Here is an 18,663-nt window from a genome sequence, read left to right as displayed (position 1 = left end):
GGTTTGGCTCAGTGGATAGAGCGTCGGCCTTCGGACTCAAGGGTCCCAGGTTCGAGTCCAGTCAAGGGCATGTACCTTGGAGGAACCAAGATGGCGGCATAGTTAAACAACTAATCTGCTGCCTCACACAACAATTTCAAAAATACAACTAAAAGACAAAAACGTCTACCACCCAGAACCACGGGAAAGCTGGCTGAGTGGAAGATTTACAACTAAGAAGAGAAAGAAGCACAATCGCTGAAAAGCTGAGGTACGGAGGCACGCGAATCGGGCCGGCGGCGGGCGGCTGGGTGCGCGGCTTTTCTTCAACCCGCAGGGAGACAAGCTCCCGATCACTCTGAAATCCAGTTTCTGGAGACACTCGGGGGACCCAGGCACCTACGGGGAGAAGCTGGACTCTCGGCCATCGGGTCGGAAAGTGAGAGTGACTTTTGCAGTGGTGCGCCCAGCAATCATTGTTTACTGCGCTGGAGCGCGGGGCGCAGGGACTTGGAAACGTGGAAAGGCAGAGACGGCTGACGGCAGCCATCGCCGTTGGCCACGCCCCAGCCTAGTGACGCCCTGAGGCCCCGCCCTGGGGCCCCGCCCCGCACATTCTACAAACCCGCCCGGGCTCCACACAGCGGCTTTTGCATATAAATGGCCTGTTCTGGAGCAGCTTAACCAACTGCAGCTCCAGTCAGACTGCTCCAAAACCGCCCAAGCAAAGGAGGAGAAAACTAGACCTTGCTGTAGCTCCTGCTGGGGGACACACAGTACACAAGGGTACACCAAGAGTGTCCACCTCAAGTAACTGGGAGGCTGACCCGTTGAACCAATAGGACACCTAGTACACAAAACTACCCTACCAACTTAGGGAAGCAGAGAATATGAGAAGGCAAGGAAACAGATCACAAACCAAAGAAATGGAGGAGAACAAGCGACTGGACATAGAGTTCAAAACCACGGTTATAAGGTTTTTCAAGAATTTCATGGAAAAGGCCGATAAATTCAATGAGGAACAACTAGAAATTAAACGTACACTGACTGAGATAAAAAATATTATACAGAGACCCAAAAGCAGACTAGAGGATTGCAAGAATCAACTCAAAGATTTGGAATACAAAGAGGCCAAGGACACTCTTCCAGAGAAGCATGAAGAGAAGAGAATTCAGAAAGTTGAAGATAGTGTAAGAAGCCTCTGGGACAACTTCAAGCGAACCAACATCAGAATTATGGGGGTACCAGAAGAAGAGAGAGAGCAAGATGCTGAAAACCTATTTGAAGAAATAATGAACGAAAACTTCCCCCACCTGATGAAAGAAATAGACTTACAAGTCCAGGAAGCACACAGAACCCCAAACAAAAGGAATCCAAAGAGGACCACACCAAGACACATCATAATTAAAATGCCAAGAGCAAAAGACAAAGAGAGAATCTTACAAGCAGCAAGAGAAAAACAGTTAGTTACCTACAAGGGAGCTCCCATACGATTATCAGCTAATTTCTCAACAGAAACCATGCAGGCCAGACGGGAGTGGCAAGAAATATTCAAAGTGATGAATAGCAGGAACCTACAACCAAGACTACTCTACCCAGCAAAGTTATCATTCAGAATTGAAGGGCAGATAAAGAGCTTCACAGATAAGAAAAAGCTAAAGGAGTTCATCACCACCAAACCAGCATTATATGAAATGCTGAAAGGTATTCTTTAAAAAGAGGAAAAAGAAGAAGAAAGATAAAAATTATGAACAACAAATACATATCTATCAACAAGTGAATCTAAAAGTCAAGTGAATTAAAAATCTGAGGAACAGAATAAACTGGTGAACTTAATAGAATCAGGCATAGAAGGGGAGTGGATTGATAATTCTCAGGGGGAAAGGGGTGTCTGTGTGGGGAGTATGGGAAGAGACTGGACAAAAATCATACACCTATGGATAAGGACAGCGTGGGGGGGGAGGTAAGGGAAGAGGGGGGGTAGGAACTGGGTAGTGGGGAGATATGTGGGGAAAAAGGAGAAACAATTGTAATCTGAACAATAAAGATTCATTAAAAAATATATATATATTAAGTCATTAGAGTCTAACTGCCCAAGATTATGAGATTAGCTCAATGAAATTATCTGCAGGCACTAAAAAGGTTGATGTAAATATTTTTTTTACGGTAAATCGAGAGGTTCCATTACATCCAGTTAGCAATCAGCAAGTTACCCAGAAATATGCATAGTAATAAATATATACATAGTCTAGCAGGTAAGAAGTTCTGGACTGATAAATACTGAGGTTTCCTTCAAGTGTTTTGTTCCCTCTCCGTATTTTCATGTATTTCTACAATGAACATAGAAATAAAAATTAAAAAGTAAAAAAAAAAAAAAAAAAAAAAAAAAAAAAAGGGCATGTACCTTGGTTGCGGGCACATCCCCAGTAGGGGGGGTGCAGGAGGCAACTGATCGATGTTTCTCTCTCATCGATGTTTCTAACTCTCTATCCCTCTCCCTTCCTCTCTGTAAAAAAATCAATAAACTATATTTAAAAGAAAAAAAGAAAGAAGCTCGAGTATTGAGTCAGGAACATCTGGGTGGGAATCCATTTCCGCCGTCTGCTGGCGAGGAGCCCCCGGACGCCTGCTCACCTCTCCACCTGGACCTGCAGGCGCAGTGGCTCCGCCAGCCCGAGCGCCATGCGGACTCTGTCCCTGCCTCATCACCCTGTCTCTGAGGGAGCACCGTGCCCCCTCCTGCGCACGCGGCCTCCGCACTGACCGGCCGCCTCACCTGGCGCATCTCCTTGTAGCCGTGGTGCCTGAAGTCCAGGTCGTCCGTGGTGGTCATCTCGTTGCGCCGGTGGTAGTAGTTGTTTGGATCTAGGGAGAGGAACACGGCTCTGAGTTCACGGGTGTCATCTGGTACCTGTGGGGGCTCTGCCGGACGCCTGACTCAAGGGGGCGGGCACGGCCCATCCCCAGTGACGGAGAGCGTGGGCCTGGAGCCAGGACGCCTGGGCTCAGGTCTCTGCTCTTCCGGGTACGGGCTGTGTGACCCTGACACGCACAGAGGGACTCTGCCTTGGCTTCTTCACCCATAGACAGCAACGTGCTGGCACCTCCCTCGGTGGTTTCTTGTGGTCTGAGTGGGCGTGACCTGTGTGCCTAGCACACTGTCAGCACTGGGTGGGTAGGTGGATGGATGGATGGACGGATAGACGGGTGGATGAGTGGAGGGGTGGGTGGACGGATGGGTGGATGGATGGATAGACGGGTGGATGGACGGACAGGTGGATGGATGGAGGGGTGGGTGGATAGATGGATGGATGGATGCATGGATGGATGGATGGGTGGGTGGGTGGATGGATGGGTGGGTGGATGGACTGATGGATGGACGGACAGATGGACAGATGGGTGGGTGGGTGGGTGGGTGGGTGGGTGGATGGATGGATGGATGGATGGATGGATGGACAGACAGACGGACGGACGGGTGGATAGATGGGTGGGTGGGTGGGTGGGTGGGAGGATAGATGGATGGATGGGTGGATGGATGGATGCATGGAAGGATGGATGGGTGGATGGATGAGTGGATGGATGGACAGATGGGTGGACGGATGGATGGGTGGACGGATGGGTGGGTGGATAGATGGATGGGTGGATGGATGGATGGGAGGGTGGGTGGGTGGACAGATGGGTGAATGAGTCGATGGATGGATGAATGAATGAGTCGATGAATGAATGCCCACTGCATGCAGAAATGGAAATCTTTGCAAGTGTGGTGGACACTCTCAGTTGCTTACCCGGCATTCAGTCCACTGCCATCCTTCCTAACAGAAGCCTGTGCCATTTGGGGGCCCCCATTCTCTACCTCTCAGAAAGAGGCCTCACACCCCCAGCTCCCGGGGCCCCACGTGACGGGTCTGAGCCAATCGGAGCATCGCCTCCCGGGCCACTCTTACGGGGACTTCACCGTCACAGCGGAGGAGTGGGTGAGAATCTCCCCAGGGCACAGGCCAGAGAGAACCCCAAACACCAGGAGCGAACGCGTGAACCAACGCTGGAGCCCAATTTCCCTGGACTTCCTGTCACACGAGGAAGGACCCCCTCACCCGCTAATTGAGTGGGAGCGGGGGAGCCGGTGTTGGGGTGGAAGCGCCCCGATAGCATCGTCAGGGGGTGTTAACAGTGGTCGCCTCTGGGGACTGGGACTCCGGGGTCCAGAGGGCCTGTCTGGTCCTGAAATGACTCCCCTCCATATGAATGGCCTTTCTGGCTCTTTCCTGCCTGTAACTGTGTAAGCCTGTACTTCTTCTGTAATTACAAAAACACACACACTTAGAAGAAAGGGGAGGGCCGAGAGTGAGGAGTGGAGGAGGAATTGATTGTTTGTTTGTTTTTCAGAGAGAGGAGGGGCGAGGAGGAGAGAGGACAGCGATGTGAGAGAGAATCATGGACGGGCTGCCTCCTGCACGCCCCCTTCTGGGGATCGAGCTCACAACCTGGGCCTGTGCCCTGACCGGGAATCGAACTGTGACCTCCTGGTTCAATGTCCAACCACTGAGCCACACCAGCCGGGTGGCTTTCCCCTTTAAACGCCGCCTGGAGGACACAGCCAGGGTCCTGCCAGCTCGGGTCTCCCTCCAACTGGAGAGGACAGGTGCCCCGGGCCGGGAACCGCACGGCAAGGCTGCGGCCGCAGCAGGTGTCGGTTTGACCCAAGTGGCTGGAAGGACGGCTGTGGGGGCAGGGCCGTGGCGTATCCGAGCAGTGAGTCCTGGTGCGTGCCACCAGATGTGGTCCCTGGCCAGCCCAGACCTTCTGAATGGGAATCCACGTTTAAAAACCCAGGCAAGCCTCGGGCTCAGGGGTTGAGCATCAACCTATGAATCAGGAGGTCAGGGTTCGATTCCCGGTCAGGGCACATGCCCGGGTTGTGGGCTCCATCCCCAGTGGGGGGCGTGCAGGAGGCAGCCAATCCATTATGAAAAATAAAAACCGCAGGTGATCTGTAGGCTTGGGATTTTGAGCGGCACCGAGTTAGCATACTGAGCACTGCAGGCAGGGCCGGGTACTCGGTGCCCAGTCCAGGCACCTGCGGGCCCCTGAGCCAGCGCCGGCGTGTCCCCACAGCCACGGTCACGGCGCCGCGCCAGGCTGGCCAGCGCTCTCCCGGAGACTGGCTTCACCCGTGAAACGGAGGCCTCATGCATTGAGCCCCAGACCACATACAGGCCCAACAGTGAGACAGAGACAGCTCTTCACAGCCATATGAGCGTCGCCAGCGACACGATTAGAAACAAATGCCTGTGATTACAGGGGGACCACGGGGAGGCCGCCGGCACGCGGTCCGGAAAGAAAGCAGAAGCCATTCAGTTTCAGCCAAAAGCGCCCCCCCCCGCCCCCCCGCTCTCCCCCCTCATTGCTTCCCAAGGCTTTCCTCTGGGTGGCAGGCTGCCCGCCGAGCGCCTTTCCTTTGATTCCCACACCCCCGTGTCTCAGAGGAAAGGGACATGATTTCCACATTAGTGTCCGCGCCACCCACAGAGCAGAGCTGTGTTCTGAGAGCCTCAGCCCGCCGAGTCCCGGCCTCTTGCCAGACCTTTAAAGCCCCTCTGTCCGCGGACACCAGCCGCGCCTCCGGGGCCTCAGGACGGAAGAAGGCCGTCCCTGCAGGAGCCGAGGGGCTCCAGCTCACCGCGGGCTCCAGACTCAGGACAAGTCAATTTGCCTGAGGACACGGGTGCGAGCTGCATGGACTGTCTCCCCTTAACCAGGTTCTAAGAGGAGCGGTGAGTGGGGCTACGTGTGCTCGCACCGCTGGGAACAGATCTTCCTACTCCTGCAAACCCGAAATTCTTCGACCATTAAGCAGCACGCCTCACTTATGTCCCCCTGAGCTTCAAGCACTTCCGGAAACAGCATCCACAAAGGCCTGGAAAGAATCGCGGCCAGGGTCCCAGGATGTGAGGGAGCGGGTGGAGGACGGAAGGGAGGAAGCGGAGCAAAGGGACACCCCGGGGAAGCTACGTGAACAGAAGGGCGCCGTGTACACGGTCCCCCCTGCCCGCCCACAGCGGGAACACTCGGGACACCGCTCGGTGTCGCCCTCGCTTGTGGGTGGCCGAGTGGATGCATTTCCAACCTGGAAATCGGCCTCGCCGTAAAGTCCCGGCAGGACCACGGCCGCATGGCCCGGCGCGATCCCGGTGTTCCTGGTGCTTCTGAGCGGGATTATGGGAGGTTTTCTGTTTATTATGGAGGCTTTGGGCTTACCCGTGTCTTCTGAATATTTTGCAGTAGGTATGTTTCTTTTTAAATATGTTTTTATTGATGTCAGAGAGGACGGGAGAGGGAGAGAGAACCATCACTGATGAGAGAGTCATGGCTCAGCTGCCTCCTGCACGGCCCCCACTGGGGAGCGAGCCCGCACCCCGGGCCCGGGTTCTGACCGGGAACCGAACCGGTTCCTAGGTCGATGCTCACCCCCTGAGCCACACCGGCCGGGCCTGTTCTCGTTGGCTCCCCGTGGGGGCCCCTGAGGGGCGCGGGGGACACGCTCACCGGGCAGCGGGCAGCCGAGGACCTCCAGCCGCAGGCAGACGCTCCCGTCCGGGAACCAGGACTGCGGGTTCACGCGGAGGTACCGGGCCACCATGGGCACCGGCAGCGCGTTGAGGACGGGCTCCTCCTTCTCGCTGTTCCCCTCGAACACCTGCCCACACAGGACAGGGGCGGACAGCCTTCAGCGCTTGCGTGTCGGGGTGACAGACTCGCTCCCTCACCCGGCCTCACCGAGGAATCCCACACGCGTGCTGGCGTCGGGGGGGGGGGGGGGGGGGGGGCGGGGAGCACCGACCAGCCAGGGCCCTGCCCACAGGAAGCCCTTCTTGGGGGGCATGGGGACGGTGAGGGCCACGGCAGAGCGACCGCCTCAGAGCGCGGGGCTCCCCGCGGCCTCAGGGCAGGTGCGTGTGAAGGCCCCGCAGGCAGAGCGTGTGGGGCTGCAGGGAAGGGCGGGCTCTGGAGCAGCAGCCGTGATGGCTGCGGGGGCCTGAGATGGGCGCAGAGGGAGGGACCGCGGACTCTCGGGAACACAGGAGTGCGTTGGGGTGAGCAGGGAGACGGGGGCCGCAGTCAGGTCGCGCAGGACCCCGGGCGCCAGGCCAGGAGCAAGCGGACCGAGGAAGCGGGGACGTGGTCAGACCGGCCGCCCTGGAGCCGATCCTGGGGCCGAAAGATCACGGCCATTCAAGTACGTCAGGGGTCGGTCACATTGAATGAACAGCTGGGGGGGCGATGCCAAGGGCCCCCACTTCCAGGCTGACCTGTGAGCTGGAAGACTAAGCCCTACAGGAGCCCTGAACGAGGGCCACTCGGTGCTGCGCTTCCGGGCACAGAGGGGCGCCATCCATCAGAGCTTGTGGGTGCCCCACACGGGGTACACACGGGGCACACACGGGGCACACAGGGGGCACACACGGGGCACACATGAGGCACACACGGGGCACACACAGGGCACACACGGGGCACACAGGGCACACACGGGGCACACAGGGGGCACACATGAGACATACACATGGCACACACGGGGCACACACAGGGCACACACGGGGAACACATGGGGCACACACAGGGAACACACGGGGCACACATGAGGCACACATGAGACATACACATGGCACACACGGGGGCACACACGGGGCACACAGGGGGCACACATGAGACATACACATGGCACACACGGGGCACACACGGGGGCACACACGGGGCACACAGGGGGCACACACGGAGCACACATGAGGCACACATGAGACAGACACATGGCACACACGGGGCACACACGGGGCACAAACAGGGCACACACGGGGCACACATGAGACATACACATGGCACACACGGGGCACACACGGGGCACACAGGGGGCACACACGGGGCACACACGGGGCACACACGGGGCACACATGAGATATACACATGGCACACACGGGGGCACACACGGGGCACACAGGGGGCACACAGGGGGCACACATGAGACATACACATGGCACACACGGGGCACACACGGGGGCACACACGGGGCACACAGGGGGCACACACGGGGCACACACAGGGCACACACGGGACATACACAGGGCACACACGGGGCACACGGGGCACACACGGGGCACACAGGGGGCACACATGAGACATACACATGGCACACACGGGGCACACACGGGGCACACACGGGGCACACAGGGGGCACACACGGGGCACACATGAGACATACACATGGCACACACGGGGCACACACAGGGCACACATGGGGCACACACGGGGCACACAGGGCACACACGGGGCACACATGAGGCACACACGGGGCACACACGGGGCACACACCACCCGCCGTGCAGAGCCCCCAGCGGGCACCAAAGGCACCGGGAGGAGACTCACCATGTCCCCTGACCCGTTCTTCACCGTGACCCACGCGTGGCTGTCGTTGCTCACCATGACCTTGTAGGAGGTCACCCAGTCACTCCTGCGAGGAAATAAAATGTCATTGGGGCTACACACTTTACTTACTTATTTTACACACTTATTGTTATTGATGTCAGAGAGGAAGGGAGAGGGAGAGAGAGACACATCCATGATGAGAGAGAATCATCGATCAGCTGCCTCCTGCACGCCCCACACTGGGGAGGGAGCCCACAACCCGGGCCTGTGAACCGTGACCTCCTGGTTCAGAGGTCGACGCTCAGCCCTGAGCGCCTCCGGCCGGGCGGGACTCCGCACTTTCCGATGTTCTCCTCTTCCAGGCAGAAGGCAGCGGCGAGCAGAGCAGGCGCGCCCGCCCCGTGACCCGGGCCTGGTCACCGACCATCGATATCACCGATCACTGGGAGAACGTGGGAGGCACAGAAGGACTGAGCTTTCCGGATGAGATGATCGCCAGCCGGCTCCCGGCTCCGCGCACAGCCCGGCCAAACCAAACACGGCCCCGCCCGTGGCGGGGACACCGCCCTTCCTCCCGGCCAGCCGTCCTCCAGACGAGGAAGAGAGGTGGGCGGCCACGGAAACGCCTGGAACACATTCCCATCGTTCAGTACCTGGTGGAAATGTGGTTTGAATGAAACCCAGGAACGCCCGCCGTCAGCCCAGCGGCGGACTGAATGCTCGCAGGACAACCAGGCCCCAGCTGCCCTGCACACACGCACACACACACACACACACACACGCACACGCACACACACACACACACACACACGCACACACACACACACACACGCGCACACACACACCATCGGCAGGCCTGCCCCAAGCAAAGGAAATCTCCAAAGAGAACAAGAGCTGTGAACAGGCAAAAACACAACAACAAGCAGAGAAGGTAGCATTGCCTTAGGGCCGTGGTCGGCAAACCGCGGCTCCTGAGCCACATGCGGCTCTTTGGCCCCTGAGTGTGGCTCTTCCACAAAAGACCACGGCCTGGGCGAGTCTATTTTGAAGAAGTGGCGTTAGGAGAAGTTTAAGTTTAAAAAATGTGGCTCTCAAAAGAAATTTCAATCGTTGTGCTGTTGGTATTGGGCTCTGTTGACCCCTCCACCGGGTGAAAAAGGCCGTGAGTCCGGCATGTTTCCTGGGGGACAGACCCGGGGGCAGGAGCCCTGGACACAGCAGGAAGCGTCACCCCGGGAGGGAATTCTCGAGCTGCTCCCTGCGAGATTGTACCCCCGAGGGCCCACTCCTTCCTCACGGGCGCCCCCACACCACGGCGCGCCGTGTGGCCGGAGGTGGGCGTGTCTTTACTTCACATCCCTCCCCGCGCTGTTGAGCGGCCACAGGAAGGAAGACGTGACGGACGCGGCCTCTACTTGAACGTGGAGATGTTCTCGTCACAGCCTCACTGACGGCTCTCCGAGGGCGAAAGGCGTTGGGGAAGGCGGGCTCTCCGCCCCCACAGGTGCCGGCACTCATTCCACCACTCACAGGAGCCGCAGCAGGAAAACACACGCCTCCCTCCATGGCCAAATTTTTTAAACTTAAACTTCTTCTAACGCCACTTCTTCCAAATAGACTGACCTGCGTCCCGGGCTGCTGGCCTCCTCCCGGCTCCTGGCCCAGCCCACCCCTTCCTCCGCCCCGCCCGGCCCTGCTGTGCTGGGGCCCCGACCCCACCGAGGGCTGCGAAAGGCCCGATCGGTCCCCTGGGAGGGAACCCGGCGGGGCTGAAGAGAGAGAGGAGCCCTGTGACCCTTCTCCCCGGGGACCCAGACGTCCGGCCGCCGGGAACTCCCGCTGGCAGGGGAGGCGCCACCTCCCTCCCGGGCCTCTGGACCCGCATCCCCGGCGGCTGTGTGACTGGGCACTGCCCCTTCTCTCCGTCACTCCCTCCCCACTCAGACCCCCGGCTCCCCGGCTGCCCCCCCCCCACCTAAGCCAGGGTCCCCATGTCCTGGGATTCTCCCAGCAGGCACAGCGCTGAGTGGCCAGCCTGCAGCCTCCACACTCCCAGGTGTCTGCTCCCCTCTGACCCCGCCCATGGCCTCCTGACCCCAGGCATCCCCTCTGCTGCCCGCGGAGTCCTCCCCGCCCCCCTCCATCACTCTGCAGCCTCCTCTCCTCGAAGGGTCCTTGGACTGCCCTTCACTCCCAGGGGACCAGCCTCGGGCTCTGACTCCTCCCACCAGGCCCTGGTCCCCCACCTCCTCCAGGGGCACTGCCAGCCTCTCTACCGCCCCCTGGTGGACAAGCGCCAGCAGTGCCAGTGGCTGAGTCCCGCCAGCCCTCCCTGCATCTGTGTCCAACCCCGCACCTGCCGGCTCAGGGCTGCAGAGGACCCGCCTCCTCCTCCACCAGGAACACAGCCCCTGCTGTGAGGGCTGGGATCCCCCAGGATGAGTCCCCGCCTTTAGCATCTCAGGGGGTCAGGACGCCACCTGCTGCCACGGCGCCCCTCACCCACGTCAGCCCTGCCTCCTGGGCACGTCCCCTCCTGTGAGCACAGCGCCTTCCCGAAAGGACCGGGCACCGGCCTGGCCTTGGCCTTGTCTTCCTTCGGGGTCTGTGCCTCCTCCGCTCCCTCCCGCCACCCTCAGAGCTCCCGGAGGAGAAGCCGCACCGGAGCCTCTGCTACGATCCCGCTGCAAACGGAGTCCCGCTCCTCCCCGGCCGGCCGGCTCCCCGCTCCCGGCTCCCCGCTCCCGGCTCCCCGCTCCCGGCTCCCCGCTCCCGGTTTCCCGCTCCCGGCTCCCGGCTCCCGGCTCCTGGCACGGCCTCGCTCATGGCTCTCAAATTAGCCAGCTGCTTTTCTCCTCTAAAGGCAAAGTCAGATGGCGAGATGCAGAAGGTTCTAGAACTTGGGCTGCTGGGTTCGCTTTTTATAAATATGTTTTTATAATCGATTTGAGAGAGAGAGGAAGGGAGAGGGAGAGAAACGTTGATGAGAGAGCAAACATCAATGGGCTGCCTCCCACCCCCCACTCCTGGGGATGGAGCCTGCAACTGGAGCACGTGCCCTGACGGGAATCGAACTGGTGACCTCTGTGCGTGGGCCGATGCCCAACCCACTGAGCCACACCGGCCAGGACCCAAAGCTTCCTAAACATCCAGCCAACTCGTCGACCTCCCCCAGCCCTCACCCGGCAAACTCCGCCGTCAAACTGCCCCTCGCATTAAGGCCGTAGGCACAGGCTCTCCGGAGAGGGCGACGGCCGCGTTGCTTGCGGAACAGTAAAACGGGAAACATCCGGGCATTTAAACGGCCTGCACTTCGTCCGAGGCACTAGAAGCACCCACTCGGCTCAGGCGAAGTGATTAGCTTCCCATCATCACGTCACCACTGGTCATTATCCATCGAACAAACGCCAAGAGTGGGGACATGAAAGACGGCTTTATTAGTCCCCTCACGTTTCGCTAAACCGCCATCAGCGAGGCAGGACGCTGACCAGTGAAAAACGTGAGTTATTCAACACCGTGAACACAACTGTACTGTGTTCCTGTCAGAGCGTGAGTTACCTGACAACCATGAGTCACGGAGTGTTTCATCCACGCGGTTAGGAACCGGTCCAGGCAGTGGTAAGCCTCGTGGCCTGCTCCCCGGCCGTGTCCGGGCCTGGGCACAGCCCCCCCGCGCCCCCGCCCGCTCACTCCCGCGTCAGCGTGTCGCTCCGACGCCGCGGGCCTGCGGCCATCCGGGACCCACAGGGCAGCCTCACTTGTCCGTGTTCTCCCAGCGCTTCCAAGGAAGACTCTACAGGACGGCTCGGTGCTGAAGCTAAAGCTTGGAAAGCACTGCTCTGAAGAAGCCTGGCCAGTGTGGCTCAGCGGTCGGCCTGTGAACCAGGAGGTCAGGGTTCAATTCCTGCCCAGGCAGGGCACAGGCCCGGGTTGTGGGCTCCATCCCGTGTGGGGCGTGCAGGAGGCAGGCATCAGTGATTCTCTCTCATCATCGATGTTTCTCTCTCTCTCTCCCCCTCCCCCTTCCTCTCTGAAATCGATTAAGGAAAAAGGTACCATGGATGCCCATTGTGGGCACAGCGTGAGCACAGCGTGGGGGGAGGGACGGAGGGACGCTGTCCTCTTTGCTGTCGGGCCGCGGCGGCCTCTCCTGTGTTAGGGTCGCCCTGGACGAGCCCCCATGCCTCCAGCGTGACTCACGCCTGCCTCCGGGAAACGGGCTCAGACACCAAAACGCACCCTCGTCCGTTTATTCCCCGTCCTGAGCGCGGACGGTCCTGCTCGAGCAGCTCACACTGAAACGCCCGCCTCCCTGGCGTCGTCCTTGAAGAATAATTGGACTTGAAATGCACTTAGACGTTTAAAAACACAAACTGCCTCTTAAAAGCAACCCTACCCCGCGCCTCCCTCCGAGGCTCCTGTCCTCGGCTGAGCCAGAAACACACTGTTCCCCTGCGGTTTCTCCTCCAGCCAGACCCTCTCGAGTTTCGGTTGGAACGGAAAGTGAGCTGCCTTCTTTCTAATCCAGTAACAGCCCGCCCCGCCCCGCCCCCCGGCCGCCGCCCCGCAGGTCAATACCCTGCATTAACGCAGTCCCCACGGCCCCGCGGACAATCTCTACCCGGCCTCTCCGCCCAAGTTTCCCTTTTCCTGGAGCAATTCAACTTCGTTCTTGTTCTTTTTTTTTTCAAAACTCTTGCCTTTTTGGAATCTGAACAGTGAGAACAATCGTCATGGTAACGAGCCACCAAGGAGAGAGACCCAGGCCAGCGGGGAGACTGGCAGGTATAAGCATTCGCATCAGAGCTACCGCCAAGCACCTGGGTGAACCATGTGCCCCACGGAGAGCACGTCCCGAGCCGGTGCTGTCCGTGCGCGGAGGGTCCCGCTCTGGAAACGCAGCGAAGGAAACCGCGCACGGGAAGAGGGAAAGGAGGGAAACGGCTTCTTGCAGGATGACCCGTGAGCGGAGGGGGGAGGCGGGACGGGGGCTGGCGGTGCAAGGACAGGCTGGTCACAACGACATCACCAAGTCGAGGAGCAGCAGGAACGTGTTCTGGGTGCTCGGCGAAAACAGCAGCATCGCCCGCGAAATGTGATGGGAAATACGGACTCCGTCCCCAGCCCCGGGCTGAGGTGGAGAGGTTATTTGGGGGGGAAGGGGGGGGGGGCGGGAGGGAGAGAGGTATTTGCACTTATATTTTTCACTTATTATAATAAAGCATACATACTATAAAACCGGTGGTTTTAACCATTTTTTAAAAATATGTTTGTGTTGATGTCAGAGAGGAAGGAGAGGGAGAGAAGGGTGGGAACATCAGTGATGAGAGAATCACGGATCGGCTGCCTCCTGCACGCCCCCTCCTGGGGATCAAGCCTGCAACCCGGGCCTGTGCCCTGACCGGGAATCGAACCCTGACCTCCTGGTCATAGGTCAATGCTTTACCCCTGAGCCACACTGGCTGGGCTGAATTTAACCATTTTTAAGGGTACAATTCAATGGTAATAAGTATATTCACATTGTTGTGCAACCATCCCCTCCCTCCAACTCCGGAACATTCCATCCCCCCAAAGTGAAAGTCCATCCCCTTCAAGCAGGAACTCCCCGGCCCCTGGCAGCTGCCCCTCTGCTTCCTGCGTTAGGATCTGACTCTCAGAGCCCCTGAGCGTGGACTGTCCTGTGTGACGGCCATTGCACTTAGGCCATGTCCTCACGGTTCCTCTGCGCTGTAGCCGGTGTCAGAATTCCCTGCCTTTACAGCTGGACACTCCCCACGTGTGCACGGACCAGGGATACACCCCATGTGTGCGTGAACCAGGCCGGAATACTCCCCCACGTGTGCGTGAACCAGGCCGGGATACTCCCCACGTGTGCGTGGACCAGGCCGGGACACTACCCCACGTGTGCGTGGACCAGGCCGGGATACTCCCCACGTGTGCACAGGCCAGGGATACTCCCCACGTGTGCACGGACCAGGGATACACCCCATGTGTGCGTGAACCAGGCCGGAATACTCCCCCACGTGTGCGTGGACCAGGCCGGGATACACCCCACATGTGCATGGACCAGGCCGGGATACTCCCCACGTGTGCACGGACCAGGGATACACCCCACGTGTGCACAGACCAGGGATACACCCCATGTGTCGTGAACCAGGCCGGAATACTCCCCCACGTGTGCACGGACCAGGCCGGGATACAACCCCACATGTGCATGGACCAGGGATACACCCCATGTGTGCGTGGACCAGGCCGGGATACTCCCCACGTGTGCACAGGCCAGGGATACACCCCATGTGTGCGTGGACCAGGCCGGGATACTCCCCCACGTGTGCGTGGACCAGGCCGGGATACACCCCACGTGTGCGTGGACCAGGGATACACCCCATGTGTGCGTGGACCAGGCCGGGATACTCCCCACGTGTGCACAGGCCAGGGATACACCCCACGTGTGCACAGGCCAGGGATACACCCCATGTGTCGTGAACCAGGCCGGGATACTCCCCCACGTGTGCGTGGACCAGGCCGGGATACAACCCCACATGTGCATGGACCAGGGATACACCCCATGTGTGCGTGGACCAGGCCGGGATACTCCCCACGTGTGCACAGGCCAGGGATACACCCCATGTGTCGTGAACCAGGCCGGGATACTCCCCCACGTGTGCGTGGACCAGGCCGGGATACACCCCACGTGTGCGTGGACCAGGGATACACCCCATGTGTGCGTGGACCAGGCCGGGATACTCCCCACGTGTGCACAGGCCAGGGATACACCCCACGTGTGCACAGGCCAGGGATACACCCCATGTGTGCGTGAACCAGGCCGGGATACTCCCCACGTGTGCACGGACCAGGCCGGGATACACCCCACGTGTGCATGGACCAGGGATACACCCCATGTGTGCGTGGACCAGGCCGGGATACACCCCACGTGTGCGTGGACCAGGCCGGGATACTCCCCACGTGTGCGTGGACCAGGCCGGGATACTCCCCACATGTGCACGGACCAGGCCGGGATACTCCCCACGTGTGCGTGGACCAGGCCGGGATACTCCCCACGTGTGCGTGGACCAGGCCGGGATACTCCCCACGTGTGCGTGGACCAGGCCGGGATACTCCCCACGTGTGCGTGGACCAGGCCGCAGAGAGTTTTGAGGGGCTGTGGCCACCTCTCCTGGGACCACTCTCAGGTCACCGTCACTGACCCGGCCCTGCCCGCAAGCTGGGTTCTGAGAAATGGGCTCCCACTCGTCCCTGGGCCTCCCGCTGGCCCGGCCCTCGCCTCTGCAGCTTCTCCAGCGGCCCTTCATTCAGGACCCTGCCAGGCCCAGGCCTCCTCCCCGGGGTCTGGGAGAGCCACACCTGTCCCAGGACGGTGCTGGGACCTGTCCCCTGTCCCCTGTCACTCGGCTCCGCCCAGCTCCTCCTCAGGCTGTGTTCACACCAGTCGGCCAACAACCACCACGGGTCCGAGACAGCAGCCCCTGCCGAACCCGCACAGTGCTAACTGCACCTGTGTCACTCAGCCTAACCTGCGGGGTCCTCCTCCCCGTTCCTGGGGGGGGGGGGGGGGTGTCATTCTAAGAGATGCACCTTCCCAGGGGGACCTGAGTCCACAGCACCCAGCCTCCTGCCCATCCTCCAAGGTCCTTCCCGTCTAATGCCCCCTGCCTGACCCCTCCCGGCCCCACCGCCACTCACCTGCCCCCCATTGCCAGCCCCTCCCTGCCCTGCCCTGTCCACACCCAGAGCCTCAGGCCCAGGCGCGGAGCCCATGCAGCACGGGTGCCGCACTCACAGCCACAGCGAGTTCCTCCCCTGCGTGATGACAGCCGTGAACCGGGTCAGCCGCCGGGCGTCCACCTCGATCCACTGGTGGGCGTCGTTCCTGCCCGCGCACCACGCCCCGTCGTAGAAGTCGTTCTCGCTGACACCTGCCTGAGAGAGACAGACGGCTCTTCACAAAGGCCCGGGGGGGGGGGGGGGGGCGGCTCCTGCGGCCGGGCAGGCTGTCTCTGTGGAAATTAAGCTGGAGCCCGGCCGCGTGGCTCAGGGGTTGGGCATCGACCTATGAACCAGGAGGTCAGGGTTCGATTCCCGGTCAGGGCACACGCCCGGGTTGTGGGCTCGATCCCCAGTGTGGGGCATGCAGGAGGTAGCCGATCAATGATTCTCTCTCATCACTTGATGTTTCTATCTCTCTCTCCCTCTCCCTTCCTCTCTGAAATCAATAAAAATATATTTAAAACTGGTGGCTGGGTGCACAGATTTGTGCACATTGAAAGGAAATTAATAAGAAGAAATACTTTAATATCGCTATTCGCCCTTTCTCTATAATAGAAGTGTCAACCAAATTCACCATCGACAACGACAGATCAAAACACACGTGTGCAATTGGCGCCAGCGAGAGCTTTACATGTATCACGTATGCGCAAGTCCACTCAGCCTTTTATAGATATAGAACAAACTTGCTTAATTAGACCTGCTTTCTGGTTTAGCTAAACTTTTCCCAGCCCAGTGAAGCACCCCAACTTCTCTTTCAGGTAATTGTCAGCAACACAGCAGTAAGTATCAACACGAAGCAGATGATTATTGTAGATCACGCAGGGAGAACAAAGGGTAAAATATTGAACTGCAGCAGTGTTTGACTATATTCTGTGCAGTGAGAAAACCTGAAGTCATTTTCAAGGTCCACCATTTCCTTCTTCTTTTCAGTCGGGTCAAGTTTCTAAGCTTTCTAAATCTCCGTTTTCTGGCTAATAAAAAGAAAATAGGATTCCGCCGAGTCTCCTATCTACCTACTCCAGGGCTTCTGTGAGGATCAAATGAGATGAGGCATGGGAAAACGCTTCACAGACATTTGGTTAAAGTGTGAAATGTTTGCACCTGGCTATAAAGCAAGTCGTGTTCCTGGGCTGAAGAAACTGAAGGAGGCTAGTTGCTAGGGAGAGGAAGCCGGGCCTTGCTATGTGATGTCATTACCCAGTGCCCACAGCCACCGTTTCCGGGCTGTGCTGGGCTGTGGGCCGCATTTTGCACCGTGGGGTCTCGGCAGCGTCGGCTGCGACTTGGTGGGATGTCGCTCCAGGGGAAGCTGAGTGTTGGTTTGTCAGCGCCGGGTCCTTGGTGCCATTTCTCTGTAAATGGCCAGTGTGTGTCACGGCAGCTCCTGCGTTGAGTGTCTGCCCCCTGGTGGTCAGTGTGCATCATAGCGACTGGTCAGACGGCCCACGGGACACTTAGCATATTAGCCTTTTATATATATACTAGAGGCTCGGTGCGCGAAATTCGTGCACGGGTAGGGTCCCTAGGCCTGGCTGGTGATCAGGGCCAATCAGGGCCTTCCTTCATTCTGTGTTGTCCCCGGTAGCCAGCACACATCATAGCGAGCTATCAAACTCCTGATCTTCCAATCAAACTCCCGAGGGACACTTTGCATATTAGCCTTTTATATATATAGATAGATTTAAAAAAAAAAAAAAAGCTCTGAAATGAGATTGTGAGGTGCCTGGAAGGGACCGTGAAGCCAGACTGAACAGAGGGAACAGATTCAAAATGTATGTATTTAAAGCCCCAGCCGGTTTGGCTCAGTGGATAGTGTTGGCCTGCGGACTGAAGGGTCCCAGGTTCGATTCCGGTCAAGGGCATGTACCTTGGTTGCGGGCACATCCCCAGTGGGGGGCTGTGCAGGAGGCAGTTGATCGATGCTTCTCTCTCATCGGTGTTTCTAACTCTCTATCCCTCTCCCTTCCTCTCTGTAAAAAATAAATAAAAAAATATTTAAAAAGAAAAAAAAAAAGAAAAAGATTCCCATGTTGCCACCCCCACTCCACAGAAGCCCTAGATTTTTCTCTGAAAGAAAAACAAAAACAAAAACAAAACACCGCAAACCACAGAGGCCCCAGCGCGCAGAGCCGGGCAGGAGTGACATGACAGGGAACACGGCTCGGTGGGCATCAGCCCACTGAACAATGAGGTGCCGGCCCCCTCCCCCGCCCAGCCCGAGAGCGCAGGCTGCCCGGCCCAGACCAGCCGCAAAGGAGCTGACGGTGTAAGGAGACCAGGAGGCGGCCTGGGAGCCGGCGCTGCGGGCCTGGGGGAGCCTCGCCGTGTGGGACGGGGACAGGGCCTTCTCCGAGCGAGCTCTCACCGAGGGAACGCCAACGACGACCAGAGGAAAACGAGACCAGCACCGGGAGACGCGGGGAGAGTTCCAGGGGAAGAAATCACATTAAAAAGAATTTACCCGACGCCGTGCCAAAT

At 58.8% G+C, this 18,663-nt stretch overlaps 1 protein-coding gene across 1 annotated transcript in view; it reads right to left on the bottom strand.

The window, feature by feature from the left end:
* CPXM2 (carboxypeptidase X, M14 family member 2) overlaps nt 1-18,663 on the bottom strand; it is a 46,713-nt gene that overhangs the window by 14,092 nt on the left and 13,958 nt on the right. Inside the window, exons 4-7 of the mRNA XM_054729092.1 lie at nt 16,199-16,338; nt 8,398-8,482; nt 6,526-6,676; nt 2,756-2,844 (exon numbers count right to left, since the gene is read on the bottom strand). Of these exons, the coding sequence (XP_054585067.1) occupies nt 2,756-2,844; nt 6,526-6,676; nt 8,398-8,482; nt 16,199-16,338 (465 nt within the window). The remainder of the gene's footprint in view (nt 1-2,755; nt 2,845-6,525; nt 6,677-8,397; nt 8,483-16,198; nt 16,339-18,663) is intronic.

The sequence above is a fragment of the Eptesicus fuscus genome, chromosome 17 (assembly GCF_027574615.1).
Source record: "Eptesicus fuscus isolate TK198812 chromosome 17, DD_ASM_mEF_20220401, whole genome shotgun sequence".
In the NCBI taxonomy this organism is placed as follows: Eukaryota; Metazoa; Chordata; class Mammalia; order Chiroptera; family Vespertilionidae; genus Eptesicus; species Eptesicus fuscus.
Note: the sequence above shows the minus strand (reverse complement) of the source record. Positions and strands in the feature narration are given on the sequence as shown.